We start from the raw sequence: 20,370 nt of genomic DNA, 5'->3' as shown, positions 1-20,370 counted from the left end.
ACACACCATTTTTAGAGCTTTGTTCTTGTTATTTTTAATTTGCAGAAGGAACATTTTTGACAGCTCCTCCAGATAAGTATTTTAAACCCGCTTTAGTATTAATGAGTAATGCTGCAAGCAAGCTGTACAGTTTCAATCTAAAATCTGTCAGATAAATACAGCCGCATCCTGGAAAGTGCTGAAAAATTCCAGTAAATTCCCACATTCCTTCAACTCCTGTTGAATTGAATGGGAGTTGAGGGCATTCAGTTCTTTGCAAGATTAGACTCTTAATATCCAGGTTGCCACTAGTTTCCAAAGTCTGGCACATCAACATACAGATAACTATTGTCTTAACAAATGCTCTAACAATTAAAAAAAGTGTAGGGTGCCAAAAGGCTGAAGACTTCTGGGCTGCTGATAGCAATTAATAATTTAATTAGAGAAATATCTATTGCTTTTAGAAGGTGTTTTTCTATTAGTGACATAGGTCCTGTCTACACTGACAAGTTTCTGTGCAGTAAAACAGCTTTCTGTGCTGTAACTCCCAAGGTGCACACACTGCCAAGCCACTTAGTGTGCAGAAACTGCACAGTTGCAGTGCTGTAAAAAAACCACCATGACAATAGGCATATGGCTTTCTGCGCTGGGGGCTACAATGACGCTGTGCCAGTGTAGATACATTGGCGATTACAGTGCTGCAATTGGCCTCCAGGAGGTGTCCCCCAATGCCTGTTCTCGCCTCTCTGGTCATCAGTTTGAACTCTGCTGCCCTGCCCTCAGGTGACCAACTGTGAGCCCCACCCCTTAAGTTCCTTGGGAATTTTGAAAGTCCCCTTCCTGTTTGCTTGCTGATGCGTACAGTGGTCTCAGCGCATCTTTCCAGGTGACCAGGCCTGCTCCCCCACTTGGAGCAATGCCGAGCTGCTGGACCTCATCAGCTTTTGGGGAGAGGAGGCTGTCCAGTCCCAGCTGCACTCCAGCCGTAGGAATGATGATACCTACAGGCAGATTTCACGATGTATGACAGAAAGGAGCCATGACTCTGCAGTGCAGGGTCAAAGCGAATGAGCTGTGGAATGCCTAGCACAAGGTGTGGGAAGCAAACCACTGCTCCGGTACTGTGCCCACGAGCTGCTGGTTCTACAAAGAGCTGGACGCGATACTCAGCGGCAACCCCACCTCCACTGCGGAGGCCCCTGTGGATACTTCAGTGGCTCATGTGCCAGCTGAGAGTGGACTGAGCCAGGAGAAGGAAATATTGGATGAGGATGTGAAGCGGGAGGTGGACCCAGAGGCAGTGGATGACTCAGAGGTCAGAGATGCACACAGCCGGGAGCTCTTTTCTACTCCAGAGGAGGCTAGCCAGTCACAGCTGTCAGAGCTTGGTGAAGCACAAACAGGACAGGAGACCCCTGGTAAGTGGCTTTGATTTTGGGAATCGCTAAAGCAAGTTGTTGGGGGCAGGAGGGTTGCAGAAAGCAGGCTTGTCTGTATGATGCATGTACTGCCACATGCCTGGTTGTCTGAGTGGCGGAACAGGGTGTTGACTCTGCCATTTCATGGGAATTTGCCTCAGAGATCTCCACAAAACTCTCATGGAGATACTGGGCAATCTGCTGCTGCAGGTTCTTTTGCAGAGCTTCTTTGTTTCTTGCCCCATTAAGGGTAACTTTCCCATGCCACTCTGCCATCACTTGGCAGGGACCATTGTTGCACACAGGTGAGCTGCATAAGGGCCAGGGAGAAAGCTGCAGTCTTGGAGAAGACCCTCCCTTAATTCTCTGCTCATGCTCAGCAGCAAGATATCTTCCATAATGAGCACAGCCTGTGGAAAATGTGGGGACAGTAATGATTATAAGGCTTCACAGCTATGACCTTGGGAGCCCCACCTCCCTCTTCATTATCATTGGCTGCACAGCTGTGCAGAATTAGAAAGCGGCCATGAAGTACTAAAGAGGACTTTCTGTGTGCTGTCATGATGCACTCTGCGGCCGAAAAACAGAAATTGAAGGAGTGGCATGACAGCGAGAAGAGGGACTGAAAGGAGAATGCAGCGCGCCAAAACAAAGCCACGGAGCAGTTCTTAAAAGTTATGGACTGCCAAGTGGACACATTCCAGGTGCTACTAGCACTGCAAACTGAGCAGCTCTGAACCCCCCCTCCCCTACAGCTGCTGTCACAAAACGCTCCCATGTGCCCCCAAGATACTGCCAACACAGTCTTATCAATCTCCTAGCTCCAGTCTGTACCCGCTGCATTCCGCTCTGCCCCATCACAGTCCAGCCCTGCGGACTTCCAGTACCCACTGCACTGAACACCCATCCCTCTGCAGTTTATCCCTGCTGAAGTACAGCACCCCCTGCACTCTACTCCAAAGGAGAAGGTTGGATATAATACCTGGACATACACAAATCTTTAACCGTCCTGAGACCCCACCTCCTACTTGGACCCTCCCTTCCTCCATCCCCCTCAGTGCTGATGTGTTTTTTTGTTTGCCTCTCTTCTCCGGTTGTTGTTTTTTAATAAAAGTGTTGTGTTGGTTTGAAAGCGATCTTTATTCCATTAACTGAAAGCAAACAGAGCCCTGCAAAGCTACAGGCAATTTTCTTAAACCTTCATAGTGCATCATCTGCACCAATCAAAACCACCTCCTAGCATTACAAGCACTGCACTCCCGAGCATAGCAACAAATATTAGTGGCTTTCAGCTTCAGATTGCTGCCTCAAGGCATCCCTGATCCTTATGGCCCCGCACTGCGCCCCTCTAATAGCCCTGATCTCTGGCTGTTCAAATTCAGCCTCTAGGCGCCCACATTTCTGTCCCCGCCCATAAGTACCACCCCCACAGCTCTAGCCAATGGGAGCTGTGAGGACAGTGCTGGGGGCGAGGGCAGCGCATGGAGGCCTGCTGCCCCGCTACCCCAAGGGGCATGCAGAGACATGCCAGCAGCAGCCATCCACTTCCGGGAGCAGCATGGGGCCACGGCATGCATGCAGCCTGCCTGAGTGCCCCGCTGCACCACCAGAGTCATGGCGGGCCGGACAGAAATGTTAGATGGGCCGTATCCAGCCCGCAGGCCGTATTTTGTGCACCCCTGGTCTAAGTGTTGTCCTGAATAGGAATGGACATGCTTCAGCACATGTTTAACTTTAAGTGCATGTTTAAATGCTTTAGGTCCTGATTCAATAAGGTACTTAAGTACATGTGTAAATACATTGATGTATCGGGGTTATAAAATATATAACTTTTGAATGCATCAAGAATATATTTAATTTTTGCAGTTCTAAATATAAGCATTAATATTTATGACTTAGTGTTTTCTCCTAAGTATTGTAATTATGATACTGCCATATTAAAATTAGCTAGGTATTTAATCTATTAAAGATTTTGACTGAGGGTGGGGGGGGGGTCTTCCTCCAACTCAGTGTTGAGGCAGTGTGCAAAAACTTACATTGCCATTGGGTGGGTTGTACTTACGCTCTGGATAAAAAGACTGCAGTTTCCTGAGCTGTCAATTCTCTGTCTCACTTAGGGCATGATCCAGTGCCTGTTAAAGTTGATGGAAAGACTCTAGTTAAATTCTTTGGGCTTTGGGTCAAGTCAATAACAACCAAATTCATGTGAAAAAAAAAAAAAAAACAACCTGCAACCATGCAAAAACTCAAGACAGCTAGAAATCCAACTGCTTGATTTATGTATGCAGGTGCTCTTGGTGCACACCGCACAGAATTTGATGTATGCAACTTGATTGCATGCTGAAAATTGGCATCACAAATTTAGAGGCTGTTTTTGAAAATTTGATCCTCAGAACCAAAGCATGGCCAACTCCAGGAATTAAGAAATCATGAGTCAGGCCAGGCCCTCCCAAAATTATGAGCTTGGCTTAAAAATAATGAAAGTTTTCAAAATAATACATTTTGTGTTCTTTTTATTTGCCTTCTGGTGTTAGAGAGTTCAAGATTCATGTTTTGAGGCTTTTCTCCACAACTGCAAGCTAGAAACATACTTTTTATTTAAAATGAAATCTGAGATTCTCGGGCAGCAGCCTGATCCCAGTAGCTGTGTCTTTAAGAAAATCACCAAATAGCATGAGAGCTGGTAACACTCTCATGAAACAGTTAATTATCCATCTGGCTTAATTCTGCTGCAGCTTGGTAAATGTAATACTAAAGTGTGTATTTTAACTTATTTTTTCTCCATTTCAGTCTGTTTTAGAAGAGGACAGAAACAGGTTGTGCAAACGAATATACCCATTCACCATGAATATAAAGTTCCAAAATTACCTCCACCAAGTTTGGCTTCCAGCGAGGAAGATCTGGCTGAAGCAATTAACCACCCACCTACTCCATCAGTTAGAAACCAGGAGACCCCTTTAACACAGACTATTGGAACAGAAGAAAAGAAAAAAGAACCCAAAGAACCTGAGCTCTTATGGACTAACACAGAAATGGACAAAGATATAGAGTTAGATGAGTTAGACAAGCTTTGGGACAGTGTTTCTCCATTACTTTCTGAAACAGAACACACTCCCTCAGATTTCGGTAGGCCGACTTCAAGTATAAAGAGCAACCAGACACTGTTCAGCTTTGACAGAGAAACTGACTGGTCAGGTATGTACTATATATATAAATTCCTGTCTCTCTCATATTTTTCTACCAGTATTCATTTACTCCATTTTACTTTTAGCCTAATCTTCAGCAAGATAGGGACTAGTACTGTAGGTGGATAGATGATATATTAAGAAATGTTTGAATCAACTATCCTGTGTAACATGCTTCCAAAACCAGTTGAAGAGTCACCATATTTTCTGTTGCAAATTAAATAATTCAATATTCAACTTCTTTGATTTTCCACTCCCCCCTCTCCCCCTTCCAAGAGCCTTTGGAGTGCTAAACGCTCCTGTCTTTGAAACCTGATAAGGAATCAAATTCAATTCTTAAGGATACTCATGTTCTCTGCATGTTAGGACTAATGACAAGGAAAAGAAATCAAACTGCAAAAATAAAGGGCTTGATTCTACAACCCTGACTCCCAGTGAAGAATGCTTATTCACTAAAGTAACCCCACTGAGTCACTGATGAACATGTGCAATGTAAGGGGGATGGTGTTTCAAACCTTGCTGAGGATGGATAAACCATTTTAGGGCTCACATGGTACAAAGACATTATCAGCACTCACTTTGGATGACTTGCAGAGATTATTTGTGTCTTTGTCACTCATGAGTAAGGCTGCGAGTTTGTCACGGAGGTCACAGAAGTCACGGATTCTGTGACTTTCCGGGTCTTCTGGGACTTTTGCAGCAGCCAGAGCGGCAGACCCGGAGGCTGCCTGAGCAGCTCGGGCAGCCTCTGGGCCAGCCACACCAGCTGCTGCTGGGGCAGACTTGTTCCGCTGCCCCTCCCCGCCAGCAGCAGCGGGAGTTTGGGTGTGGGAGGGGTTTCAGGGCTGAGGCACGGGAGGGGGTGAGGGCTTTTGTGGTGCTTACCTCAGGTAAGCACCACAAAAAAAAAAGTGGTGACATTTCTTTCCCTCAGTTCCTAGGTGGAGGCCACGCGCTGCCTCTGCCTGCAGGCACCACTCCCGCAGCCCCCATTGGCCACGGTTCCCGGCCAATGGGAGCTGTGGAGCTGGTGCTTGGGGCGGAGGCAGCGTGAAGACCACCCAAGAGCTGAGGGAGGGACACATATCACCGCTTCCAGGAAGCCACACTGAGCCTGGTTAGGGTAAGTTGCCTGCCAACCCTGCCAACCCCTCACCCCTCAGCACCAGCAGGGGTTCTGGGCTGCTCCCCCCAGAGCATTTGTGGTGCTCCTGGCTTCCCCCATGAGCACCCGTGGCACACCCTGGGCTGCCCCCCCCCCAAGATTTAGTCAGGGGTATATAGTGCAAGTCATGGACAGGTCACGGGCGGTGAATTTTTGTTTACTGCCCGTGACCTGTCCATGACTTTTACTGAAAATACCCATGACTAAAACGTAGCCTGACTCATGAGTGATGTGTCCCTTGCTGATACAATTTATTCTATATATATTTTATGTATATATAGTGAGAGTTATATAAACTACATGTGCACCGAGAAAATAGCAGTGTGTTTCTGTATATATTTGCACAGGTACTTAACAAAATATCTATTTTACAGATTTTTCTAGAAAACTTTCCAGTGCAACCAGCACACCTCTTTCTCAGGTTCACTCTTCCTCTTTTTCCATGTCTGCAATGGCTTCCTCAGACACAGAACTTGAAGCAGCCAGTAGCAGTAGCCAAACCTCCAACCAACCCATTCTACATCCAGGCTCTCTGTTGGTGGCAAGTGGTTACTGCAGTGGCTTTCTGAGCCCCAGTCTGAACAGCTCCAGTTACCATGGCACTGCAAACATTCTCCAGGCTTCATCATATTCTGTGAAAAAATGCTCAGGGCAAGCACCTTCTTTCGTAGAAATTTGGCATGACCGTCTCCTGCACCACTGGCCTGTTCTTCCACCGATCTCCCCACAAAGAGGTTAATAAATGTTTATTTTTTTCTCCTGTTTCCATATGGTTTGTTCACAGGCTTTTGCTTGTATGTGTATGAATGCTCACTTGCATTGACTGCTGTGAGGGAATTGTTCCACGAATGCCGGCCATCTTCAAATCAATGCCTGCACATAACAACAGAAAGTGCCTCAGATGTAGTGGTTTCCACAGGACCATTGTTAGGCTTTTGTGAAGCATTTTTAAACCTAATAAATAATGTCAAAAGTCTCTATCCTAGCCAAAAATGTTCCTTTTGAAACAGCTCTAATAGTATTTTTTTGTTCTGTGATGTCTCCCAGTGTTGTGAAGAATTTGAGCTTCACAATGGGAATCTGGTGTATCGCGTGCCACTTTGCTACGTGGGTTTTTTGTTTTTTTTAATATAAAGCCTTTTTCTTTTGCCAAGGAGAACTCCCATCTTTTAACTTAAATGTTTCTTTTTTTAAATAATCATCTTCATTTTGAAGGTTACTGTTTTAAATGAAGCTAAATGCCACAAAATACAGTATGATCAAATGTTAATGATGCAGGAATGAAGTGAAGGAAAATGAAATATTGAATTCAATTAGATGCTATTTCAGTGAGTTTCCTCTGTGTGTTGTTGCGTAACTCATAATTAAATTAAGTCTAAAGCCTTTTGCTTTATGCACTGAGAAACAATGATCACTACGGTCAAAGATGATCGCATTGGTCCTTACCGGCCTTAAAATCCTTGAATCTAAATCCTGATGACAATTTATGGTGAAAGAAACTCTAATTAATTGGAGACTCACTACAGTTCATTATATGCTGTGTAGTATGTAATAGCAACAAACTCAGATTGTCCGTAAACAGCAGTTTAATTTGTAGGTAATGTCACCATTTCTAGGATACAGTAGCCCCTATTAAATCAACCTAGCACTATGGAGAACATTTACGAGATGTATTTGATTTCTGTGCATTGTACTTGCTTTTTTTGGATCTGTTGGGATCTTGATATTTGGGGGAAAGTAGAAAGACTTACATGTGCTTGTCTAAGTCCAGTATGGTACTAAGGTTACTTCATATTGTAAGTAGTCCCTTACTTCTAGGCTATGATTTATTCATAGACTGTTTCTATCTGGCAATGGAGATTGCATTTTGACATGTTTTATGGCTACAGTAGTAATATATATTATATGATATATAGACAGGCTACCTTCTATGTTAGCAGGGAACAAGACGAGGCCCAAAATAAAATTTAAGTCACTGCAACTGTATTACAGCGTATCATTCTAGGCATTGGCACTGATACATTTAAGCCTCTAATATTCTGCACTATAGTTCAGCTGATTTTTGTTGGTGTTCATTTTCCTGTGTAGTCCACATTTACAAAATGTCACTGCACATCCATGCACCATTGTTAGGCCCTGAGCTTTGTCAATTGTTACAACAGGAGGTACATATTGTAAATGCTGGTTGCCCTGGTTTCCTAAGGAAACAATGGCTTCCAGTAACTGTGAGTTGATATGACATGGTGTGCAAGATTGAACATCATATCCTTTTTGTTGGGAAGAAAAATGAGTGTCACATTAACTGCATATCTTTACAGCATATCTTTCAATCAGTTATTAAAGTCACAAATTTAAAGTACAGAAAAACACTTCAAAATTTACACTAGAATTCCAGGTTTGCCTCTGAATGTTCCATATCAAGATGAGTAAAAGGATGATCTTTTCTAACTGCCACCTTCCAAATGTAACCTGCAGTCTCGAAGTCAAGCAGTGTTCTTTCTGGCTAATGCATTACCACCCAAAATTAAGGTTCTGCAATCAGAACTTAGTTAACTGTTTTGTTGATGTGTGAGCCAGAAAAAAGCCAGCACTGTCCAGCTATATGGAAAGAAGGACAGGAAACCCTTGATACGTTTTAATCAGGCTGCAGCTATTTTATTAGATGTCTGGGACTATCCAGTAGATAAAAGTGTACAGTGCAGGTACTCCATGTTCATTCAATATCTATCTGAAGGGGAGGGGGGGTTCCGCCAGCCCCCACTTTTTCTGTCCAGGTCTCCCAGCCAATACATTGCTGGGACCTTATCATCCCCCCTTCGAACAAGGGTTAAGGTGGGCTATAAGAAATGGGGTTGACTCCCTGCCGTATTAGTCATAGGAGCCCTGAACCCTCCTGTTCTGCTGTTTTAAGTCCTTTACGAAGCCATTTATCCGGTCGCTATATATCCTTCCTATGGAGTACCTGCACTGGACATCCGCTCCACACTTACATCATGAGTTATGACATTGTTGCCTAAGTCCCTTCCCTACTCACCATAACAAAGCCCTTCCTGAACCCACTGTGGGGAAGGCGAAACCCACCCCACTCCACCTAGGCCAAACGGGTGATGAGGGAAAAATTCCTTCCCAGCCCCCTAAAAAGGAGCGGCTAGTGTGATGCTCACAGCAGGTCCTGACCAAACCTGGTACTTTGCCACATCAAGGGGCAGGAAGGTGGGTGCTGCTTCCCCTGCTCCGGGCAAAAGGGGTTCTCCCAGCCAGGCTTGCGCCTTTTAAACTCCTCAGCCCTTCCAGTCCCATGAATCAGCATCCCCATGCTGACTCATTCCCTTTTGCAGCAGCTTCTGAGCACCTCTCCCCCGTCCCACCCGTAACACTGTTCCTTCTCCCTCAACAAGCTGGACAACAGCCACCCCCCACCCCGGCTTAAAGACGCAGTGCAGGTATTAGCTCTGTAAAGCTGATGGAAGTAAGAAGTCTTAAAAACTTATTTTTATAATTAAACAAATGTGACTGGATTACACAGAGGGAGCATATCTGTTGAGTAATGTACATAAAATAGTCCTGCTTCTGACTTTTTCTTTTCTTTTCTTTTCTTCTCTTTTCTTTTCTTTTCTTTTCTTTTCTTTTCTTTTGGTATGCTACTAAAACCCTCAGGGGGGGAAAACATCTTATTTAAAATGATTCCTAACATTTGAAAATTCACAATGTGATTGTAAGTGACAGAAATTAGGAATCAGAGAACATGGAGAAATTCTATGTTTTCATGAAAATTTTAGACATTTCTCAAGATTTCTTCCACTTCACAAAATATTTTAGAAATTTATTTTATTATTATTAATAATAATAATAATAATTAATAATAATTCATTTAAATCCTTCTATACCTTCCAGTTTTCACAGAATATAAAAGAAAAAAACCAGATAAAGGCAGGACCATCATTGCTGAAAATGATGGGAGAGACAGGATCCCCTAACCCGCCATATGAATGCTGCCGTTGGTACACTTCTATAATTACAGTAGAAAAAATAATTTTCTAATGCATTACATTGGGGTGGCCAAACTTACTGACCCTCTGAGCCACATACGATAATCTTCAGAAGTTCGAGAGCTGAGTGTGTCAGCCTGGGCTTCAGCCCTGCAGGGCACGTCAGCCAGAATTTGGGGTTTCAGCCCTGTGGGGTGTGCCAGCCAGGTCTCAGGACTTCAGCCCCACTCCTGCTAAAGCCCCGAGTTCCAGCAAGACCTCCCACAGGGCTGAAGGCCCAAGACTCCCCTCTCTGCAGGGCAGAAGCCCTTATACTCACCACACTGCTGCAGGGCAGAAGCCCTGAGCTTCCCCAACCCCAGTCTCGTAGGTGGAGAATGCGGTGGGATATGGGGGGAGCTCCATGAGCCACACTTAAACTGTAAAAGAGCTGCATGCGGCTTGCAAGCCACGGTTTGGCCACCTCTGCATTACATTAATGATGCCAAAATACATTAAAGCCAAACAAAACAAATATGTTTAATACATCCACCAACACATTTATGTGTTTTCTGAGTCAGATATGCCTATCAAAATGCACACTGTAATATCACAAAAATTAGTTTGCAAAATCATAATTAGTTCACGCCAAGCTAGGGTGTAAATCTGCCGTGCACGAATTGTCCATATGGACCCTGCTGATGCATATTAACAGTTAATGGACGTTGATCTACTCCTCTTTGAAATGGGACTAGTCAGCAGCTTAAAAAACACTGATTATTAACCACAGTATCCAGAGTTCAGTGCCATCACTTTTAAAATATGGGAGACTTATGGCTTCCATGGGATCTCCTGAAATTCTGCAGCCAGTTTGCAGCCGCCTTTTTAGATTACTTCCTAATAATGAGTTCCTACTGCTACCTTTAGGACTTGATTTTTAAAAACCATCATCTTTAGTTTGTGTGCTCAATTTGCACTGTAACTATGTGTGCAAATATTTATAGCCATAGATGATATCATGGTCCACTGATTTAAGTGCTGGATTATGATGCAGGAAACCTGGGTTCTCTTCCCAGTTCTGCTCCTCATCTGTCTTTGACAAGCCTCTGTGTGTCTGTTTCCCCTCCCACCCTTGTAAATTCTTCGGGACAGAGACACTCTCTTATTATGCATTTATATAGTGCTGACACAATGGGGCCCTGATCTCAGTTGTGAACTCTAGATGCTACAGCAATACAAATATTAAATAATAATCTAACTACAATCTACATCTGATCCCACAGTTCAAGTAGTTAGAGGCCTTGTGCTAAACGTATCCCTGGCTATATAACCTTCAGGATTTTCCTTTCTCTTTCTAGTTGGGGAATCTTTGTCACTAAAGAACATTTAAGAACAGGTTAGACAAAAATCTGTCAGGGATTGTCAAGGTATACATAAACCTGTCTCAGCATGGCAGGAGATGGGGCTGGAATAGGTGACCAGCTGAGGTCTCTTTCAGTCTTACGTTTCTATGATTCTATTATCTTAAGTCTCTCTTGACTTGTTGTTCCATTGCTTGAACAAGAGCATCAGTAGCAGCCACGTGTTTTTCCAGCTCCATCGTGACTCAGTTACTTCAAGAGCTAGTTGAAAAAGGAGACTGTGTGTATGTGGGCGGGGGGAAGAATGGATTATTTTTTCTCGAAAATCTTGACCTTTCATCAAAATTTGAGATTTTTACAAAATTTCATGTAAGTTTCCATTTATAAAATTATCTTCAATTATTTCTTTTCAGAATATTAACCAAGGACAATGTGATCCACACTGAAGATAACACCAGTAGTCAAAGTCATTCTGATAAAGATGCTTGCTCTTCTTAGAAGTTCATATCAGTACCTTATGTTAGATTTATAAAACATGCCTATTGTGTAGTCTTGGGTGCATATGCAGATTAAGTTGTATATCTGGATTTAAACTATCCTTGATTTTCCTTTGGCACCTTGTGTATACAGGGGAAATGACACACACTCTTGGGCATCCTAGTTAATTAGAATAGACAGCAACATCTGTTTTGGTCACAAATTAATAATAAAGTTATTTGGATTGGAAAGAACCACTAGTAGGTTTTGTAGTCCGGTCAGTTTGTCAAAGAAACTTGGAGCTGTACATTGTCTGCTCCTCTATAGCCAAAATAATAGACCACACCCCAATATTTTTATACTCAAATAAAAGTCCCATTGGATTTGATGATAATGACAAGACCATGCCTAATGACAAGACCATGCAGAGACCTGTAAGAGAATATGAAAAGTGCTCTGTCTCTCAGTAATTCAAAACATGTAGGCCAATTGCATGACCAGGAGAGAGAGAACATTTAGAGGACTGGGAAATCAGCTAATAATTCTTCTATCATATCTTCAACTGACGGGAAACAGTACAAATAGAATTATGTGAAACTGTTCATTTTCATCATGAAGATTATAACAGCATATCAGATATTCTATAGTTAAGGTTGAACATCACTTTCTCTTTAAAGGGGGGTTATTCTAAGTGCTTTAAAATCACCTGCTGAGTTGGATATATATTTTTATATTAGGGCTGTTGATTAATTGCAGTTAACTCACTCGATTAACTCAAAAAAATTAATTGCGATTAAAAAATTAATTGTGTTTAATCGCAGTTTTAATCACACTGTTAAACAATAGAATACCAATTGAAATTTATTAAATATTTTTGGATGTTTTTCCACATTTTCAAATATTGATCTCAATTACAAAGTGTACAGTGCTCACTTTATATTATTATTTTTTATTACAAATATTTGCACTGTAAAAATTATAAACAAAAGAAACAGTATTTTACAATTCACCTCATACAAGTACTGTAGTGCAATATCTTTATCATGAAAGTGCAACTTACAAATGTAGATTTTTTTTTTGGTTACAAAACTGCACTCAAAAACAAAACAATGCAAAACTTTAGAGCCTCCAAGTCCACTCAGTCCTATTTCTTGTTCCGCCAGTCGCTCAGACAAACAAAGTTTGTTTACATTTGCAGGAGATAATGCTGTCCACTTCTTATTTACAATGTCATCAGACAGTAAGAACAGGTGTTCACATGGGACTTTTGTGGCTGGCATTGCAAGGTATTTATGTGCCGGATATGCTAAACATTCATATGCCTCTTCATACTTTGGCCACCATTCCAGAAGACATGCTTCCATGCTGATGATGCTCATTAAAAAAATAATGCATTAATTAAATTTGTGACTGAACACCTTGGGGGAGAATGGTATGTCTCCAGCTCTATTTTACTGGCATTCTGCCATATATTTCATGTTATAGTAATCTCAGATGATGACCCAGCACATGTGGTTCATTTTAAGAACACTTTCGCTGCAGATTTGATAAAATGCAAAGAAGGTACCAATGTGAAATTTCTAAAGATAGCTACAGCATTCAACCCAAGATTTAAGAATCTGAAGTGCCTTCCAAAATCTGAGAGGGACGAGGTGTGGAGAATGCTTTCAGAAGTCTTAAAAGAGCAACACTTAGATGTGGAAACTACAGAACCCAAACCACCAAAAAAGAAAATCAACCTTCAGCTGGTGGCATCTGCCTCAGATGATGAAAATGAACATGCTTTGGTCTGCACTGCTTTGGATTGTTATCAAGCAGAATCCGTCATCAGCATGGATGCATGTCCTCTGGAATGGTGGTTGAAGCATGAAGGGACATATGAATCTTTAGCGCATCTGGCAGGTAAATATCTTGCGACGCCGGCTGCAACAGTGCTATATGAATGCCTGTTCTCCCTTTCAGGTGACATTGTGAACAAGAAGCGGGCAGCATTATCTCCTGCAAATGTAAACAAACTTTGTTTGTCTGAGCAATTGGCTGAACAAGAAGTAGTGGACTGAGTGGACTTGGAGGCTCCAAAGTTTTATATGGTTGTATTTTTGAATGCAGTTTTTTTGTACATAACTCTACATTTATAAGTTCAACTTTCATGATAAAGAGATTGCACTACAGTACTTAGGTGAATTGAAAAATACAATTTCTTTTGTTTTTTCAGTGCAAATATTTGTAATAAAAATAAATATAAAGGGAGCACTGTACACTTTGTATTCTGTGTTATAATTGAAATCAATATATTTGAACATGTAGAAAACATCCAAAAATATTTAAATAAATGGTATTCTATTATTGTTTAACAGTGCGATTAATTGTGTGATTAATCACAATTAATTTTTTTAATTGCTTAACAGCAAGGTATATACAAAATCTTGATCCAGGCTAGAATTTTTTCCATTTCAGCTGTGAACTAGGTAGCATTTTTCCATGGTCAAAATAATAAATATCCCCAAATTTTCCTTCAGGTGAAATTTTTTTTTTTTCAGGAAAATTTCATCATTTGTTTGTGAAGGATTTATTTTTGCCTACATTTAAATGATTTTACATGAATCAGAATTTTTTTTATTAAACCACTAATGGGCTTGAATTTGTAGAAACCGCTAACACAAAGTTGGCCATAAAAGATCATCTAAATATCAAGAAGGGTTTAGAAACTGAAGGCCTTGGTGATAGCTGTTTGCTCCTTCTCTGGACAATGTCCACTCATGGTATTTATTTATTCCTCTCTCCAAAGTGTCAAAGCCTCTAGGAGAAGCCAAGAGAAACTTATACATTTCTATTCTATATAGATTCTTATACCTCCCTAATACAGTAGTATCTGAGTGCCTTCCAGTAGTGTATTAAGTAGCATCTAGTTTGTTCTCTAAGCTCCCTTGCCTGTTCTTGCTAGCCTCCTAAAGTATGTTGCCAGTAACATTTTCTCTGATCCTATGCTTCCTGCGAAGTTTCAGTACTTAGTATATGAGAGGAACTAGTGCCTGGAAGTATTTGTAATTGGCATATAAAGGCTCTGCATGATATCTAGTGCCTATTACAAGATATAGGAAGAGATTTTCCGCTACTGTGATGAGAAAGGGGGCAATTCCCTAGAAACCCTCAGTTACACTGTATAGATTTTTACAGAGGGATTAGAGAAAATAGCTAGGGCTCAAAAAAGTATCTACTTCAGCCATAGGGACTGGAGAAAAATAAGTTGTCCCATAAGGCCTCTTTCTCTTTATTACTAGATTTTTCAAGGTGAACTGTAGCCTCAGGCCAAAGATCAAGTAGGTATTGGCTCCTTGGAGTCTTAATGCTCAAGAAGATATGGCTTTTGCTCTTTGAATCTGTGCCATCCACTCAATTGTTTCAAGTTAAGGTGAATATATCCATGATCACCTCAACTACATCAATCAGCCTGAACTAGGGGAATCTCTTTCTTAATCAGACCAATTTGCCTATCACTAATTGTAGAGAGAACACTTACACTAAAAAAAAAAAAAAAGTTCTGCAAAAAGTTACATCCATGCATATTCTCTCTCTGCCTCTTCTTGCTCCCTCATAAAATGTGGTCAGTTTGTAAGTTAAAAGATTATTTTTCTGACTGTCATCAGAGCTAACTTGGACTGAGGTTTGCAAGTCAAGCTGTGTTCTCATTGCCTATTAGATTATCCTCTTTATAGAGATTCTGAAATTAGAATTTAGCTAGCCATTTTATTGATTCATGAAACAGGATGAAGCCTGCTTAATCTCCCAACTATATTGGTTCTGCCATGCTAATAGTAATAAGCAAACTTTGTTTGGTCAATAAGGTAGCAGTTATGACTGTGAGGTCACTCAGGAAATTGATTCATTATGGTGGGGGGTGGGGACCCTGATAGAGCAACAGTACTAAAAAAACCTACTCTTAACAGAGCCATGTTTATGTAAACACTTTTAAAAAACAATTCTGTTGAGGTATTTATGAAGTGCACAATCACTATAGCTGGTTAAATGATTTATTGCAGATAAATTGTCAGATGAATTTAGCATTTCTTTTCATGAGTCATTCATGAACAGACTTGTGCTTTTTATGAATTTATTCATTACTGAAAAGTATTCTAATAGTTTGCGCAAACAAACCTCAGTCTGTATTGTCTATGAATTGTTCACTCTGACCCTTAGCTATTCATTATTCATGCTTGTGCACTTATTCATATGTGAATACAGGTATTCACTGGAGCATGGCTGTCCTTCCTAACATTTGTGCAGACTTATATATGAATAGTGAATGAAAGTGGGGCATCATCATGGTCAAAGTGAATAGCCACTAATATTTCAAATGAATTTTTGCAAACAATGAGCTGAATTTTCTGCTTGTCTTCAATGGAGTTATACCAATGGAAAAGTTGGCTCAAAAGTTTTGCAATATTCAAACAGCTCTAGCAATCACAGCAAGATCTAATTGCTAACCACACCTTAATGCATTTAAAAATTATTCAGAAATGTAGTGTTTGTACATGTCAGTATATTTTCAGTTTATGCCAGTTACAGTGCTGGTAGCTATGTCTATAGTTAAGGTTGCCTAACACTTTCCATTTTAAAACCCTCTTTTCAGTTGCTTATAATTTAGCCAAGTTTTAACGATTAAGGCTGAAATTTTCCTTCTGGGTGTCTGCCTCAGGCTGAATTTTTTGGAAAGTTTCAGCAAATATGTTCTGGCAGTTTCTGAGAACAGAAGGAGGGAACAAAATATGCTGTTTTGCCTATGTTAAAAATCCATACAGGTGTTGCACTGAGAAGTTCTAGTGTTTCTACTTTGGAGCATGGATATGAAATTTAGCAGAGGGTGCCACCCTGGTATCAAGAAAGTGCCCTTTGCTAGTCTCGTGAAAATATGCCCAACTTCTGACAAATTATAAACTATGAAAACCATACTTTCCACACATTCAGTAGAGATTTGTTAGACTTCATCATCTAAATTCTCCAGAGATTCCATCTGCACTGAGCATGCTGTATCCCTAGGCAGTGTCTATGTGCTGATGAGACTGTGCATGTGCTGTCCTGACATGGTGACTTAGCATGCTCCATCCCAGGAGCTCCAGGTATGAGCAAAACTTTCCTTACAGTAGTGCCTTTTGGCTGCCAAAGGCCACCGTGGCACCAGGCACCAAAACTAAAAACATGGAGACTGTGTGTCCTGTGGGCTAAGTGCCCCCACTGCTGATGCCCAGATTGCATGGAGGAGAAGGAAGTAGCCTGACTGGAATGCAGAGGGGTGAGGAGCTTGCGGCAAGGCAAGACTGAGACAAAAGATGAAAGAGGAAGGCTGGGACAGGGACAGGGTTGTCTAGGGAAGAAGACTAGGACAGGAAGAGGCTAGTGGGGATTGGAGAACTAAATAGAGAGAGAAGTGAAGAGATGTTTGTAAACACTAGAACACCCATCCCTAAGAAAATGGAAATGAACCTAGGATTCCCAAGGTTCAACATTCCTGTGCTGTCAGCATGTACCTTTGAAACCCACTGGTAAAATGTTTCTCATTTCCCTCTGGTGGCTGATCCACATAGAAGCTTACAATGTACTATTGCTATTGCCTATCCTGATAGCTCAAGTGGTAGAGGCCCACGCTATGGATCTGACAGTTCTAACCCTGTTGATAATGCAGGTGGGAGTCAATATGATTCCACATAATGAAATTTCTGTTTTTTTGTTTGCTTTTTAAACCAACATCTATGTAATTACAGACAAAAACTAAATTGAAAGAATGTTAAGGTTACAAAATTGTGCATTTAAAATTTAGGAAATGCCAGAATTATAGTTGTCTGTACAACCTTAATTCAGCCCCCTTGTATGCATGTATTATGCTATAGTCTTTAATTATATGATCACATACTGTTTTTCCACAGGACCCCCTCTTAATTCAGTCCTTAGGGGAGGCTGTGTTCTGGGTATAAGTGAAGTCTGTGAAGTGAAGGAAGCTGTTGTCTGCAGAACCCCAGCCCCATTTATTGCAGAAGTAGGGAGAACGAGGCAGAGGATTGTACAAAGAGACAGGACAAGTCTCAGGGTTAAAGGAGTTGAATGCCGCCCTGGAGAAGTGGCTTCTATCCCTGCCTCTGCCAAAGAGTTCCTGTGTGATGCAGGGCATATCACAAAAGCCAGACTTTTTACAGGTGGTCATTAATGGTGGGTTCCTTATTTTTTGGGTGCCCTGCTTGAGACCTTGTTTGCAGACGTGTTGTGAGCACTCACAGCTGCAACTGAAATCTGTAGGAGGCATGCGCTGAATGTGCTACAAAATAATGTATAGTATGAAAAATTAAGCCCTAGGCATCTCAGATTGGGCATCCACAAATCTTTGAATATTTTTAGCTTAATCTTTCTGTGATTCAGTTCATCTGTAAAATGGAGATGAAAATGCCACTCTATCTCACAAGGGTGTTATGAAGATAAATTAATGAATGTTTGTGAAGTACTCAGATCCTATAGTGATGATTGCCATAAAAAGTCCCTGAAGAAATAAATAATACTGTATTCCAAGCAGTATTTGAAGAGTGTGCAATATACGAGGCATGTTCAGTGGAACTTTTCACTCAGTTTTTATACGTAGATATGCTAAGTGCCAGTGTAACGTTGGGAGATCATTCTTTTTAATTGTTTAATATAATCTGGTTCATGTTTGTGAAGAAAATAACTTGGCCAAATAAAACCGGATTGTCACCAAACCTAGGAAAACCTATAACCCTGCTAAATTTTACATTTCAAGTGGCTTCTACTGATCTGAACTGGTCAAAAAAAAGTCACGAAATATTTCTTAACTAAAAAACGGTCTTGCAAATATTTGGCATTGGTGCTACCATTTTTGATTAATCTTTCAGGAAAAGTTCACTCTGATTTAGAGCAAGCATAGCAAATTTCAGCCTAAAAATCAAAATATTGAGAGAGTTGTAAGGTTAACTTATCTATAGGTATCTATATTCTATATATTGTTATGCTTGCCATCTATAACTCTTGTTAGAGGTGCGTCCAAATTGTAAATCTTGGTTCTGGGATCAGATTTGAATCTGAACTTCCCCTAATTTCAAGTGTTTGCAGATTCGTTGTTCTGTTAGGCCATTATATACATGAGCTTCATGACTCTGATCACTCTATGATGGCTTAAACGGAACACAAGGGGTTAGATTCTCAGCTGTTGTAAATTATAGAATCATAGAATCATAGATGAGTAGGACTGGAAGGGACCACCCTCGATCATCTAGTCCAATCCCCTGCATTCAAGGCAGGACTAAATATTAATTAGATAATTCCTGGTGGGTGTTTGTTTAACCTGCTGTTAAAAACCTGCAATAATGGAGATTCCACAACTTCCCTAGGCAATTTGTTCTAGTGCTTAACTACCCTTACAGTTCCTAATGTCCAACCTAAACCTCCCTTGCTGGAATTTAAGCCCATTGCTTCTTGTCCTATCCTCAGAGGTTAAGAAGAAAAATATATCTCCCTCCTCCTTGTAAAAATCTTTTATGTACATGAAAACTATTATCATGTCCCCCCTTCCCCTCAGTCTTCTCTTCTCCAGACTAAACAAGCCCAATTTTTTCAATCTTCCCTCATAGGTCATGTTTTCTAGACTTTTAATAATTTTTGTTGCTTGCCTCTTCTCCAATTTATTCACATCTGTCCTGAAATGTGGTGTCCAGAATTGGACACAATACTCCAGTTGAGGCCTTATCAGCATGGAGTAGAGTGGAAGAATTACTTCACTTGTCTTGCTTACAATACTGCTGCTGATGCATTTCAGAATGATGTTCACTTTTTTTGCAACAGTGTCACACTGTTGAGTCATATTTAGCTTGTGATCTACTATGACCCCAGATCCCTTTCCACAGTACTCCTTCCTAGGCAGTCATTTCCCATTTTGTGTATGCGTGCAATTGATTCTTCCTAAGTGGAGTACTTTGCATTTGTCTGTATTGAATTTCATCCTATTTACCTTAGATCATTTCTCCAGTTTGTCCAGATCATTTTGAATGTTAATCTTATCATCCAGAGCACTTGCAACCCCTCCCAAGTTGGTATTGTCTGAAAATATTATAAGTGTATTCTCTATGCCATTATCTAAATCATTGATGAAGATATTGAACATACCTAGACCTAGAACCAGTCCCTGCGGGTTGCCACTCGATATGCCCTTCAAGTTTGATTGAATCACTGATAACTACTCTCTGGGAATGGTTTTCCAACGAGTTATGCACTCAACTTATAGTAGCTCCATCTAAGGTATCTTTCCTTAGTTTATGAAAATGTTATGCGAGGCAATATCAAAAGCCTTATTAAAGTCAATATATACCACATCTGCCACTTCCCCCCCACTCCACCCCTTCTTTGTTACCCTGTCAAAGAAAGCTATTAGCTTGATTTGACATGATTTGTTCTAGATAAATCCATGTTGACTGTTACTTATCACCTTATTGTCTTCTAGATGTTTGCAAATTGATTGCTTGATTATTTGCTCCATTATCTTTCCGGGTACTGAAGTTATGCTGATCGGTCGGTAATTCCCCTGGGTTGTCCTTATTTCCCTTTTTATAATTTTGCACTGTATTTGCCCTCTTCCAGTCCTCTGGAATTTCTTCTGTCTTCTATGAGTTTTCAAAGATAATTGCTAATGGCTCAGATATCTCCTCAATCAGCTCCTTAAGTATTCTAGGATCCATTTCATCAGGCCGTGCCAACTTGAAGACATTTAATCTGTCAGTGTAATTTTTAACTTGTTCTTTCCCTATTTTAGCCTCAGATCCTACC

At 41.0% G+C, this 20,370-nt stretch overlaps 1 protein-coding gene across 1 annotated transcript in view; it reads left to right on the top strand.

Moving 5' to 3' along the window:
- The window catches only part of C1H12orf42 (chromosome 1 C12orf42 homolog), a 253,372-nt gene that overhangs the window by 92,431 nt on the left and 140,571 nt on the right, over window positions 1-20,370 (top strand). Inside the window, exons 4-5 of the mRNA XM_048831554.2 lie at window positions 4,188-4,592; window positions 6,212-6,481. Of these exons, the coding sequence (XP_048687511.2) occupies window positions 4,188-4,592; window positions 6,212-6,481 (675 nt within the window). The remainder of the gene's footprint in view (window positions 1-4,187; window positions 4,593-6,211; window positions 6,482-20,370) is intronic.

The sequence above is a fragment of the Caretta caretta genome, chromosome 1 (assembly GCF_965140235.1).
Source record: "Caretta caretta isolate rCarCar2 chromosome 1, rCarCar1.hap1, whole genome shotgun sequence".
NCBI classification, from domain to species: domain Eukaryota; kingdom Metazoa; phylum Chordata; order Testudines; family Cheloniidae; genus Caretta; species Caretta caretta.
The sequence above is the reverse complement of the archived record's forward strand: the minus strand, read 5'-3'. Positions and strand labels throughout refer to the sequence as shown.